This window comes from Scatophagus argus, chromosome 7, assembly GCF_020382885.2.
Source record: "Scatophagus argus isolate fScaArg1 chromosome 7, fScaArg1.pri, whole genome shotgun sequence".
In the NCBI taxonomy this organism is placed as follows: Eukaryota; Metazoa; Chordata; class Actinopteri; family Scatophagidae; genus Scatophagus; species Scatophagus argus.
This window is the reverse complement of record NC_058499.1, coordinates 4784292-4798015: the sequence shown is the minus strand read 5'-3', so window position 1 is coordinate 4798015 and position 13724 is coordinate 4784292. Positions and strand designations below refer to the sequence as shown.

At 42.7% G+C, this 13724-nt stretch overlaps 2 protein-coding genes across 11 annotated transcripts in view; one reads left to right on the top strand and one right to left on the bottom strand.

Moving 5' to 3' along the window:
* Nucleotides 1–1054: 1054 nt before the first annotated feature.
* Nucleotides 1055–4455, bottom strand: psma4 (proteasome 20S subunit alpha 4). Of its 2 annotated transcripts, none has more exons than XM_046395196.1 (9): nucleotides 4369–4455; nucleotides 3855–3885; nucleotides 3509–3551; nucleotides 3166–3328; nucleotides 2869–2946; nucleotides 2676–2764; nucleotides 2379–2509; nucleotides 1808–1931; nucleotides 1055–1347 (listed from the first exon to the last, which is right to left on the bottom strand). In XM_046395196.1, the coding sequence occupies exons 2-9, from the start codon at nucleotides 3855–3857 to the stop codon at nucleotides 1193–1195; spliced, it is 786 nt and encodes a 261-aa protein (XP_046251152.1). In that variant the 5' UTR covers nucleotides 3858–3885; nucleotides 4369–4455; the 3' UTR covers nucleotides 1055–1192. The 2 variants fall into 2 exon arrangements, with proteins under 2 accessions (XP_046251152.1, XP_046251153.1); XM_046395197.1 differs by lacking the exon at nucleotides 4369–4455 and adding an exon at nucleotides 4180–4232.
* Nucleotides 4456–10843: 6388 nt separating this feature from the next.
* The window catches only part of LOC124061332 (unconventional myosin-IXAa-like), a 122813-nt gene continuing 119932 nt past the window's right edge, over nucleotides 10844–13724 (top strand). For 2 of the 9 annotated variants that reach the window (XM_046393026.1, XM_046393025.1), the window contains exon 1: nucleotides 10846–11501. The gene's annotated coding sequence lies outside the window, so the exon portion shown is untranslated. Of the gene's footprint in view, nucleotides 11502–13724 lie in introns of all 9 variants that reach the window. The other 7 variants (XM_046393027.1, XM_046393029.1, XM_046393030.1 and 4 more) reach the window with 7 other exon arrangements.

Below are 13724 nucleotides of genomic sequence, written 5' to 3'. Positions count from 1 at the left end.
CTTCTGCTCTGTATTATCTCACAGCATGTCCTGACATAACTACTAAAGACAAACTAATCTCTTTCTTTTTCAGCAGGTCAGAGATGTTCCTGTTTTCCTTGCTTTTCTCAGAACTTTTCTTCCAAGTTGGCTTGATGTCAGAAACAGCAGTTTACAAAATAACCATAATGTTCAGCAGCCATTCAGGAGCTTTTGATCATATCACATGAGCTTTTATCGACTTTTAAACCAGGCTGCTCTTGCAGTCGCTCACATCTGAGCAATTCCATGCCAAGAGGTCAAGTCGGTCTGTTGATAAAGCATGTGAGACGATCAAAGTCTGCAGACCGGCTTCACTTTAAGCTGCAAGGTCTTTAAAATGGCAATAACTTGGATTTTTTTCAGCCACTTGGGGGCAGCAGGAACACACTGTGAACACAACACAGACTGTTATCACCTTTAGGTAGTTGACGCGGCCAACTTGATAGCAAACCCTTTCACTTCACTGTCATTTAAAACATTATAACAAAAAGTTTGGTCATTGCCACTTTAAATTCATGATATTGCCATATAGTGATCAACTGAAACTTGGAAAGGTGCCCTCCTGACTCCGAATGAGCTGAAAACACTGAGATAAACGTCCAGCATCCTCACTTACACTAAGATGACCATATTTATCATTGTGTAACCGTGTTCGGCTGCTTCCTAACACACGTTACACAATTCATGTAGAACACACTAAGACCATCTGCTGTCCTTGAGCCGACTGAGCGCACACATTTAGCGCTAATCCCATATTGATTTCAAGAAATCCACATAAATCATAAAAGCACCGGAAAGGATATTTAACTGCTTTTAAACATTGAAAGTGGGCTGAAACAGACTAAGCCAAAGAGCAGATTTTCTTTAACTACTCTCTCAGTTAAGTTCAGTCACTTCACGACTGGAAAGTAATGAATAATACGTGTTTTGAAGGTGCATTAAGGTGAGCTTTTAACGGTCAACATTCAACATTGAAAAGGCAGTTAATATGAAAAGTATGAAAGCAACCAAATAAGACAAAAAAAATCAAAAGTCCATAATTCATCATCCGGATTTATTTTAAGAAACAAAACAAATGCAAACAATCCTCAATACTCAGTTTTTACATCCGCACTCACAAGCTCACATTCCTTCTGGCACACAAAACTCAAAACGGTGTGTTGTAGCGTCACTACTTGTCCTTCTCCTTCTGTTCCTTCTCCTTCTTGTCTTTCTCGGCTTTGGCCTCCTCTGCTTCGTGCTTCTTGATCAGCTCCTCGACTTCCTTCTGCTTCAGCACTTTGATGCAGGTCTTGCCATTCTCGCGGGTCAGAGTGGCGATCTCCACTGCAACAACAAAGACAGACGGTGAGGAACCAGCTGCTGGACGACAACGTATCCAGGGATTACGGACGCTTGAGGTTTCTGCCTTTGTCTAAATTTATACTAAATATGTACTTCATTTAGATGAATGAGGAGGTTACTATGTCGTTATCACCTAAACAAGTTGCCCAGCTGTAACGTCTTTTTGTATATTGTATAAACTGTCAAACACGATCCTTTTAGCTCTCCTTTTGGTCTCCACCAGCCCCTGAGGGAAATTTCTCTCTCTTTAGCCGCCAAATGCTGCACTAAATGCAGGTTCTCCACTTGTGTATAACTGTCAGAGTGTGAACAGTGGGTTTGTCTGTTTATGTGAACCAAACACTGTTATTTATGGTATGGTTTTCGCCAGTAAAACCACTTGATTGTTGTTGATGTCTGTCTGTATATGCTGGCTGTGTGGCTGCCTGTCTGTAAACCACACCTTTCTCTGCAGACAGCTTGCTGACATCCATGGTTTTATTGAGAACTTTAATGGCAAGAGCAAGGGCTGCGGAAAGTGTCATCTCTCCCTCCTTGAAGTCCTGCTTCAGCATGGAGACAGCTGCCTAGAAGAGCGAGCAAATCACACAAAGTGAGACAAATTAAAGAAAAAAAAAAAAAACACAATTTGGCTGAATTTACACAGGAAGATGTACAGAATGGACTTCCAATCTGCTTAAAGTCAATGCACTCAGGGTACCCTAAGGTCTCTTGGATAAAAGTGTTCACACAGTGCCGGATCTGCTCAATTAACTTCCCCACGAGTCAGCCCTAAGCAGGCTACAGCATGTCTGTTTACTGTGTGTCCAGTCCCTTTTCATGTTTACAAACTCTGTGCAGCTGCGCCCTCCAGTGTCACTGAGTGGAACAACAGCTTTAGAATTCCCACACTTTTGTCCGAGTATGTCCTCACAGCGTTCAAATGCATATATTTAGATTCCACTCATAATCAGCTTATTTTTAAATAAAGTAATTGCTGGACAAGAGCCTCCAAGTGCTCTTGTGACACTTACAGCACTGTTGTTTCCAATGCAGGTGGCCTTCCAGCCTCCATAGTTTCCACTGGGGTCACTCTGGTAGAGCTGGAAGCCATAGTGTTTATCCCAGCCCATGTAGAGCAGCGAGACTCCAAATGGACGTTTTCCTACAAGAACACACACACAGCGACTTTAAAATACTGACTTGACTGAAGCTGTCACTGTGTAATGTATAAATGACTTAAAAATGTGGCCTCATCAGGATGTGATGTCTGCATGTAGGTGAAAGACTCGTCTCTTGCTGAGACAGGACTGTGTGGAGCTGCTTTGTACCTCCAAACTGGGTGTAGGCCTGCTTGATATCACACAAAGCTGTGACCAGCTGCTCACAGGGGATTGGCTCCTGGTACTGCAGCAGGTACCTGCGACAGCAACACAGATCATAACAATCATATTTGTCGTTTGTCCCCGAAGAACCGTTTCAGCAGCAGAAATCAAAATGGCCGTGTTCCTGACTGAAGCTCACCTCTGTGCTATAAGTCTCAGCTCATTGGTCAGTACATTAGCATCAGATGTGATTCCTGCCACGCTGCACGCCATGTCTCTGCAAAGAAACGAGGTGTAAAGGTTCGAAACAAAACTGTCCATATGATAATCTAATCTAACTGTTTAACGCAATCACCGGCCAAAGCAAGCTGTTAGAGAAGCACGTCGGTATGGTGTTGAAATCCATCTGCAAAATGACTTAATGCCCTGTTTACAGCATTAGATCTTTAAACTACAGTAATGCCAACAATGAGGGAGGAAGTAAGAAGTAACTCACTCATTCAGCTTGTAGATTTTCTCTGAGAAAAACACTTCATCCAGCAGCTTGTGTATGTTCCTCCTCTCAGCAGCCAGCAGCACGCCGTCATTGGCTAAAATTCCCAGGCAGGTGCCGGCATGGCCGATGGCTTCCATGGCATACTCAACTTGATAAAGGCGCCCTGCAAAATGACACACAGTGATGCTAAGACAAGGATGCAAGCAAAAAGCATCAAAAAGGTTAGAGAGTAAATAAATAAATAAATACAAAATGCCTGCTCCTGGACTGAATGAGTTAAAGAAATTCTGAGCCTCCACAAGAAACATGAACTTTCGTTATGACATTACTCGAGAACTCTTACCCTCAGGTGAGAAGATGGTTGTTCGTGAATCATATCTTCGAGACTGAAAGTAATTAGAAAACAGTTGAAAGCTAATTGGAACTTATTACACAATTTTTTTTCCTTCATGCAGCATCAACATGTAAAATCCCTGACTATCTAATGGACAACCAACTGAAATACTGTTTATCATTCACCAGGCACAGGCCCAGTAGCATCTGCAGGCAGAACATTGAGATCATCAGCAGCCATGACTTCAACCTAAACTGTACCTCAGGTCAAAGAGCTGACCGGCTCTAAGCAGCACATCATCAATATAGCAACTGCATCCAGCACAACATTTATGTTAGCAAAGGAGCTCACTCACCATGTTTGGAGGCTGCAGTCAAACCGTGCCACTGCGGAAGGCAAATAATAAGTTAAAACGACAGTCGGTAAGAAGATAGAGAAGTTTACTGGAGCTAACACGCTATCTTAACGTTAAAATACATCTGTTTGGTCACTGGTTCTGTCAACGAAAGCGAAAGAGACAAAATTAAGAATAGCTAACGTCTGTCATGTTGAAGAGCTACTCAACAAGTATTCGACTGGCTGACTAAGGCTGGTATCAAACTCCCACATTAGCTCCTGTTATTTATATTAACGCGAACCCGTAAGTCCCAGCTAACTGTTTAAATTGATGCCCAGTTCACCGTTAACACAAATGGAGATGAATCAACAAATTTTTAGCCACTGCTGTGCGTAGGGCTTTCACACGCTGCTAGTGACTGATCTTTTTCAAACGAAACAATATGTGCAGTGTTTCCACCCTAGAAAGAAGACGCCGATAAAAGACAGGACCAGAGCAATACACTTAACAGGTAAAAGAGAAAAATGCTTACCTCTTAAAGAGCTTTCTGTACGGCGCGTTTCGATGACGTCACAGAAATGCTCTCTGACGACGACATTTCGGCGCGCCCACTGATACAGAACACGAGACGGTTCAATATGTAATAATTATAAAGAAACTTTGTCTGTATCTATAAAGGATTTGCCTGTTTGAAATTAACTGCACAATTGGACTTCACGGACCAGTTTAAATAAAAGCCTGTAATTATCTTTTTTGTATGTTTCGAATATTTTTTATACCCAATAAGAGTAGAATTTTATTAAAGTTTTAATTTTATATGGACACATTTTGGCGTTTTCAATATTAGCTATAAACACATTTTAGAACTGTCTGTGAAAGACACATATAACCCAAAAATTGACTGCAGTGACTGCAATGTAATGATTTTCAGTGGGCTTTAGCCTGTTTATTTAGAATATCAATATTTGATGTTTTGCCTCCAGAAAATATATTTTTGCTGAATAAAATCGACACAATTATGCAATTGCGTTTTTCAATACACTTTGTGTTTAGTTTAAGCAAAAACACAGGCAGCAGTGGGGAAGCTTTATGCATAATCTTTCACCACTAGGGGGTCCCCTCACCTTAAATGTGTGGTAACAATAAAGCCTATTTACTTTAAAATGTACACTGTATCTACTGGGATTTGTTTCTCTGTATCTGAAACGACTGACTTGTTGAACTGACTGCTCAAGAATTACATTCAGTGTGGAAAGTGTGTGAGCAGGGTGGATTTATGGCCAGTGCAGTGAGTTGGTTCTTCGCAGTTCCTCTGTAGGGGAACTGCTCGCTGACCCTGACCTCCAACCTCTCTGGTCAGGTGGTAGTCATGATGGTGTATGTGTGTGTTCGGCCTCTTTTCAGCCAGGCGGTATGCTCAGAAGCTACCCTTGGATTTTCTCCTGCTGGATTTTTAGCCATTCCTGTTTTTATTCCAATCAATATGTTATCACTGTTGTCTCAGATGGAAGATGGAGAAAGATCATCCTGACTCACCATGATTGTTTTATGAACAAAGTGTAGGTTCAGCGTAGTGTTGGGTAAAGGGGAGGTTTAGGATTACTGATGAGTTATACTGGAAATGGAAATGTATTTCCCAGAGCTTATTCAGCTCATTCTCACTAAAGTCAATATTAGTTTTAACAGACCTGTTTAGTCATATTTTCTCTTCACCTGAAATCACATGATAAGAATAAACCAGTGATTTATACATCGGTCAAATGGCTATACAGTGCTGGAGCTCTGTAGAACAAACCTCTTTGTTTCTTGTTTGAGATTTTCCTTTCGGTTACGCAGCTGAGGGTTGCCACAGCCTGGCAGCTTACCTTGAGATTATCAAAAATAATCACATCCTCACATTGTTCTCTGAGGACTGGCGCAGGGAACTAGAGAGCTACAGCTGCAACACCACAATAAACAAGCTGTAACACCACACTGTTTATTCAGAGATGAGGAGTATACTGTGTTTTGATTTGTCTTGCTGGCCCCAGTGTCCGCTGTGGAGCTGGCTCACAGATCCTCCTGGATCTGCCTGAAGACACAGTTTATTGCTCTTTTGCCATATTTATGTTTTAAAGGCCTCTGATACAGGTCTCATGTTGTTCTCACTGCAGTCTGTAATTTTTAACATTTGAGCTGAACCCAGGAGTAATCTCTTTTAGCAAATAGCCACATTGTTTTAACATACAGGTTAATGGCTGAGTGATGGATGTGAACTACTTAATCTCTTCTGGTCCCTGACTGTTTGGTATCACTAAAGGGGATTATGTTGTTGTAACTATTATTTAGCTTCCAGTGCTGGAGGCCTGTTTCAAAGGGATTTTTACTGACTCCTATAAAACTCAATGCCGTGGCAAGATGTGGCCAGCATCCAGATGAAATATGGGAGGCTGGGGTGGCCAGCCACCTATCACAATGTGGAGGATGGCATACATCCGCTATCATTTACACACATGCAGTCACACTGTCCTGTAACATTACTTTCAAGAGCTAGTGGTGAATTTCCCCACTGCGGGATCAATAAAGTTCATCTTAAACTAAAAAAAACAACAACAACAAGTAATAATTATAACTCAAAACATCAAGGTGCAATATTGGTTCGATTATTAAAATTGATTATTTTTTACTTTTACATTTTATTTCTTTACTTTTTAAACTTTAAAATCAGTTGATTAAAAGTAATTTTTAATCAATTTCACTCTTCTATTCATCTATATACTTCACTAGCTCATTTAAATTTATCTCCACCATTTTCCATTTTTTCAGCTTTGCCAGAAAGTAATCAACAGGAGTGCGGCTAGCTAGCTAGCTTAAGTGAAGACCTGCTCCCAACTGAGCCCCAGTCTTTTTGGCAAGCTATCTTGTTGGAACTAATTTTCTACATGAAACTACACCAGTCGGTGCCTGTAATGTTAATAATTTACACACTGGTAATGGAAGCTAAAGCACCTTAAAAGGAAAGCTAATGCTAATAGTTTTAACTAGCTAACCATACTGAGTTCCCAGATGTCACGGTGCTATCTTTCTAATTTTCTTGCCTGGGTTGACTTAAGTCTGATATCAGGTAAATCGTTGTCATTTTCTAGTGAATGTCTTTTGGTCCTTGATAAAGACAACAGCTATCAAGGTTCTGGTCAGCCAACTTTAGTGGCTTTTGACAGGTATGGCATTGAGGGTGTGAAAGGAAACATGCAATTTCTGGTTCTCTTGTCGTTTCAGCAAAATTCAGCTGGGAACCTTTTCCTTTTAGTTTTTCAAGTATTATTAGCCATTTATTAAAACATTGGTGACTCCTGAAGGTTTTACAGCTTTCCAAGACAGCATGACGGGAAAAAAAGCATTGGCAACCACTGGTGTTTGTGATGAAGTGATGAATACCAGCATCACGCATCATCACTTCCAGAAGGTACATCTCCTTTCTTTCAGTTTTCTTTTGCTCTGGTGCTGCACGTATTTGCCAGTGTTTGATCACTGACTTTGTCCACTTGGTGTTTTGGATTCAGTATCAGTATCAGTATGATCAGTATCAATTTGTTCATGTGTGTTGTTTCCCAAATTACCAAGAAGATTTCAAAGACTGTTTCCAGTGAATGAACCTTTTCACCTTACCTTTCATGACTCACAAAATCTACCTCACTTGATCATCAAACAACATTAGGTAACCAACACAAAACAAAATTAGCTGTGAATGTTGAAATGACGGGATGTCCATGGGGTCATGGCTGGGAACTGAGACAGGTATCAGACAGTGTGTCATCTCAGAGGGGCATGAGAATATTGATGTTTCTGCACAGAAATGTTTAATGTTTCTGGGTACCAAGAAAGTTGGAGAACAGTTAGGGTCGGATGGTTTATGTTTTCACATCCACACTCTCTTGGCTTTTTGTCCGACCACAGCCAATCACATAACTGATTCTGAGCTCACTGTCTCGATTGACAGACAAAAATTGTGTATAAAAATAACTCACTAATAATAACAAAATGTATTTTGTTTGTTAAATTAGCTACTATATTTTCTGCAGAGTTTTAAATCTTAAACAGTTGCCTGTAAAGTCTAGTAACAAAGCTCCAAGTGTTCTTCAGACCTCTTCAGTTATTTTGTTTGACTTTACAAAAAGAACATTTTAATAGGCCTATATTTGAAGTTGAGGATGGATTCTTATTTTACAGCAGAAAAAGGCACAAATGTCACACTCACTGAAATACCAAGAGGCCCCTTTGTTGCTGCTTTCTCTGTTTTTGAAGATTTTTTTTTTTTTTTTTTTAATTAAACCCATCTCATTTTTCTGGTTGACAGAAAAGTCCTGTTGGTCTGCTGGCTATGATCCCCACCATTTCAAACTTTCCAGTCTATTGTCTCCATCAGCCCACCCTCTGCCCTCAGCTACTGTCTCTGTTATTTTTGAAGCTCCTGTCATTCTGAACACCAACGCTGGCCTGAACGTGCATGCCGAGGGCCCCTCGATGTGGAGTTGGATTCCAGCTTTCAGGGCCGAAGGGAGGATTTCCTTTTCAAAATGTCTGGCTGGCAAATATGTCACCAGGCTGGAAACTGATCCCCTGAAAAACAGGTAGGATGTTTTCAAACCTGCCACAGGAGTGTGTGCAATCTGTTTCTTCCTTCACACACACTTGAAGGTAAAGAGTGTCAATCCCCTGCCAGCAGAGGTATTGTCTGTCAAGAGCAAGAAGCCCCTGGAGTGGTTTACCTGAGATCTGCTGCTAAATCTTCTCTAATTAGATTAACCAAGGATTCACTGTGTGTGTTATTTCCACCCACCTCAGAAAGAGTTGAATTTCACTGACCAACCCCACAGTGATGACAAGAAAAGTAACCACACTGACCTTTCAAATGACAGATTCATTTTGACAAGAAGGGTGTTGTGTCGGGAGAATATTGACTCATGGAGAGCTTGATGCCAACACGTCTTAAAGAGGAAAGAAACTGTTAGTCATTCCTCATTCTTATAATTAAGTCACAAAAATACTCCATTGTGTCTACACACACACACAAAAATGAATCAACACCAAACAGTCAGTTCTTACCGTATCTATGCCCACACACATTTTAAATACGCTGAATCCACCAGTTTACCAACATACTGTTGTAACCACCACACCGCCAGACTACGTGTTACAATAGCCGTCTAGCTTCATCTTCGAGATTTTTGGCAGGCTTACGTCTTACTGTCAATTTGTGTTTGACAGGAAAAGATTTGTCCAGAGTCACCAAACTTTTTACCGCCAAGCTAACAGTCTACGCTAAGGGCTAACATCAGCATGCTAACATGTTCACAGTGAAAATGCTAACACACTGATAATGTTAATTTAAATGTTGATGTTGTTACAGGTAGTTTAACTACCATTTTACTTTTGCGTGTTAGCATGCTAAAACAACCTAATTATCACTAAACAGTAGCCTACAACTGAGACTGTAATTTACTACTGTGCGGTCAAAAAACAAAATATAGGACAAATTTGCAAATCTATCCAGTGGTTGCTGCGACATTTTAGTTTGAGTTAAAAAAAAAAGGTCAACCTTGTGGCGATGCAAGAGTAAAATTTATGGGATCAGCAAAATCAAAAGACTTCATCCTCTGGAGACCATGAATATCTGTGTAGAATTCTGCACCAATTCATGAACTGTTCTACATTAAAAACTTTGAAGAAGAAGAATCAGCTTTATTGACAGTATATATATTTTTACATACACACACTGAATTCGTCTTCTGTTCTGCATTTGACCCATCCTTAGTTGAACACACACATGCAACACCTGGCAAATTACATGCAGTGAAACACACACAGGAGCAGTGGGCAGCATCAAGCGCCTGGGGAGCATATTGGGGGGTTAAGTGCCTTGCTCAAGGGCACATCAGCCAGCTAATGGAGAGGTGGGGACATTTTTCACATTAATCACTCCACCACACCCAAATTTTTCCTGCCCGTCCCGTGGGGGAATCGAACCGGTGACCCTCCGATCACAAGCCGCTTCTCCAACCTCTAGGCCACCGCTGCCCGCGACTCACTGGTGTTGCTATAAAAAAAACTTTGAAGATGACAAAGGTTGTGAGAATTCATTCCTTAGCAACCATAAAAATTAGTGTAAAATTTCACAGCCATCCATCCAATAGCTGTTGAGATATTTTTACTGAATCCCAAATGGGAAATGATCACCGGCTGGTGGCACTAAAAGAAAAGTCAGGTTTTTGCCAACATGAAGAGGCTTCATTGTTTGGGGAACGTGGAAATTACACAGCACCATTTCTAATAGTTGTGGTCTAGAGTGTCATGAGAACAGATAATGAGAGATATTAAACCATCCTGGCATCACATGACAATGTTTGTGCATATTTACATTTCTTGATAACATGTCTCTGACGGCAGTGGCAATTAAACCAACTATACAGTCATGTTATGCAGTATATAATTACAAGGTGCAGCTTCCTCAAGAAACATATATAGCAAACCAAAAGAAAAACATTAGTCATAACTGAGCATATGTTAGAAATTGTACACTGAATGACAGATATATGAAAAGAAATGCTGTGTGCCTCGTATATGTTAAAAAGGTCTGACCTCACCATACAAAACATTGTGCGGTTAGACAGCACTGTAGAAAACAACAGTGAGGTGGCTTATGTGAATTAAGTGCAATCAACGTAAAAACTGAAACATCTCTTGTTTTTCTGCAGCCTGTTTTTAGCCCCAGTTTTGACTGGGATGGTGTTCAGTACAAAAACAAATGGCTAACTGTATACATAGTATTGCTAAAGACCTATTTGTACTGAATGTTGGAAGGCAAATGCATGTATCCTATAACGCAGCTGCCGGCAAAACAAAAAAGCTCACATTACACTAAGAAGCCTCACAAATGGACACTTTCAGTCATTTAGGAGGAATAATTCAACTGATTTTCAGTTATTGTTTGTCATCTTTGTGTGTGTGTGTTGGGGGTGGGGGTGTCCACACTTTTGGCCACACCCCACACTCTGTCAGTCATGTGCTACGAGTCAATTGCTGTTTTCAAACCCTGCACGTTCACTGCAGTGTATTCAATAAATAAATAAACCAAAACTGAACTGCCAGCTCTTCACTTGAAATCAATTTCCACAGGAGGGTCCTCCCATTATCCCACCCACCCCATAACACTGCTATATAGCTCCCACCCTACGGCCCTACGTGGACGCGCAGTGCGGGTGCACGCACGCACGCTACGCGACGGGCAGCGGTTGTAGACGAGGAGAAGAAGAAGAAGAAGAAGAAGAGGGGGAGAGCAGAAGCAGAGAGGAGCTGTGGGAGGAAGGAGACGTGACGGGAGGACTCACAACAGAAGCTCTCAGGACTACGACAGAAAGAGAGAAGGCGGACATTTAAAATAAATAAAAAAAGAAAATAAACCGGATCGTACCTGCGGCAGATTTGGAGATTTTTAGCAGCGGGAAACGTGTTGCGGACTGTTAACGTACGACAGCGTTTCCCTGCGGTAAAATCAGCGTGAGTTTCTGGACAGGAGGCGCACGGTTTTGCTTTGCTTTGCTCTTCCTAGTCTGAGAAGAGGGATTTTTTTGTTTTGTTTTGTTTTTTTGTAGCGGGGAGCAGCGGACTGAAGGCACACTGGAGGAGGTAAGCCCCCCGTTTTTCACACGCAAGTCACATATAGTATTCTGGCTTTGCTGTCAGTAACACGGACCAGCAGTGCTCGGAGTGGGGAATGTCAAACCTCCGTCTTGCGGGCTGGTCTGTCTGTCAGTCAGTCAGTCTAACATCAGCTGCTGCATCCCGATGCGAACTCGCAACACGTACTAGTATGAGATAAATGGATAGACACGGTCACACACACACACCCACACACACACACACACACACACACACACCCACACACACACACAGCAGCTCGCTCGCAGTGCGCACTCGGCTCCAAGCCTTCCAGCGCCCTCCCCAACATCCCCAGTCCTCCTCACCCCCTCCGCTGCCGCTACTGCCGCCGCCTCGGATGAATGTCACGCTCTTTTCTTACATAATGCCTAAATGTGCAGTTGCAGATGTTGCCTGGTGTATACTGGACGCCACATCTGGGCTGCAGCTTTGTGTGACTTGGGTCTGGCGCAGCGGCAGCAGCAGCAGCAGTAAACGTGACGCACTGGTTTAAACGTGGTGCTCGATCCATCCTGAGCGGGTCTGGCTGGGAGGGGGGTCATTGTCGCAGAGGAAGGTCGGCGCTCTGAATGGGTTTCTGTTGCGTTGTGTTCTGTTGTGAAGGCTGTGGGGCTGTTGTTTTGGTGTCTGCTACGCGGTGCCGAGCGCTCTGACGGACGGTTGTGACATTTTTCGTCATGGGTGAGGCGCTTACATCACACGACTGCTGCTGCTGCTGCTGCTGCCTGACGGGACGCGGATGAGGCCTTTCACACCTGGACACACGGATGTTCAGCTGCTGTGCGCGTCGAGTTGTCGCTGTGGATGGATGTTAATGTAAAAGATCGATCACATCAAACCAAGCCACAGAAAGTAGTTGTATAAGAGACTGGAGCTCCCATCAGTACAGGACTAAAATCATTCAGGGCGGATCTGAAACGATGAGTCAAGTAAACAATTGAAGGTTGATCTGCAGGTTTTGGTAAAAATGCCCAAAATTCACCCAGTTCAGCTTCTCATGTGGGAATATTTGCTGGTTTGTAATATTCTGGTTTGAAAGCAGCTTGGGTGAAGGTGCTTATGTGTTATGTTTTCTATGACACCATCACTCACTTCAGAGCTAAAAAGCAGCCACAAACACACAGATTGGTTTGTGTCCCAGGCCTCAGTCGGAGCTGAAATTGGGTTGGATTTAGTCAGCTGACATGTTAAAACAGGCCTGCATGTCCTCAGCCAGAACAGACCAGCAGTGCCCCCGAGGTCTCTGTCCACAAGCCCAAAAGCCTCAAGAGGCGACCCACCCTCCTCCTCCTCCTCCTCTGAAGTGCCTGTGTTGAGCAACAGCACTGTGGAGCCGTTGCTTCACGTGACTGTGCCGGCCTGTGGCAGTGTTTATGAAATGCCACCGGGAGGGAGATAAAGTCATTATAGGTGCATTATTTTTGAAATGCCAAGACACCTCCTGCAGGAGATCTGTAGTCGTCTCATCAGGACCCCCCCCACCCCCACCCCCCGCTGCTGGTTCAGTCAGTCGGAGGAGAATTCCCTCATTGCGCTGTCAACTTTGCTGACATTAACATTTCATTCAGATGATTATGTAAGCGGCAAAGCCCTTGAGTGCGGGATTGAGAACGTTGCTTTGACAGCTCCAGCTGCCCAGCGAATGTGCTCGCAGACGCAGAGCACCTCAGAAATGCCTCATTTTTAAAACATGTGACATGCGACGATGACATGGCAGAAGAAGAGCATCCACAGTGAGTTCTTCTGCACGGCCACGGTCACTGTAAACATCACAACAGCAATCACACACAGGGATAAGGCTGTTTTAAATGGGAATATCATTCATTTTAATAATTCCTGTAGAGTGAAAGTGGCTAATCCTTGTTTCTGGAGCCGTTTGAAGACATTACAGATGCTTACACAGTCAGCATTTCCTTTAACAGTCTTTCAACTTCGTCTCTGTGTCCGTGTGAACCACTTGGGACCTGTTCTCCCATACGCTTTGAGACTGCTGTCAGTATTTATGAACTCCACCTTTATATCCAGAAAGAGGAGGAGGAGGAGGAGGAGTTCTCTGCTACCCTGAGGTTTAGCAGGATGTTTAAAGGCTTAATATGGTGTGGAGATGATTTGTGACAAGGGACACGACGGAGGCCGGGTGGGAAAAGGTTCTTCTTTTAAGTGCTTTAGTAACTTCGCTTTGCTTCAGAG

Coding starts and splice junctions, on each gene's coding strand:
- psma4 (XM_046395196.1), bottom strand. Junction 2,947..3,165: donor AAAATCTACAAGCTGAATGA/GTGAGTTACTTC, acceptor GTTTCTTTGCAG/AGACATGGCGTGCAGCGTGG. Junction 1,932..2,378: donor GCATTGGAAACAACAGTGCT/GTAAGTGTCACA, acceptor TCGCTCTTCTAG/GCAGCTGTCTCCATGCTGAA.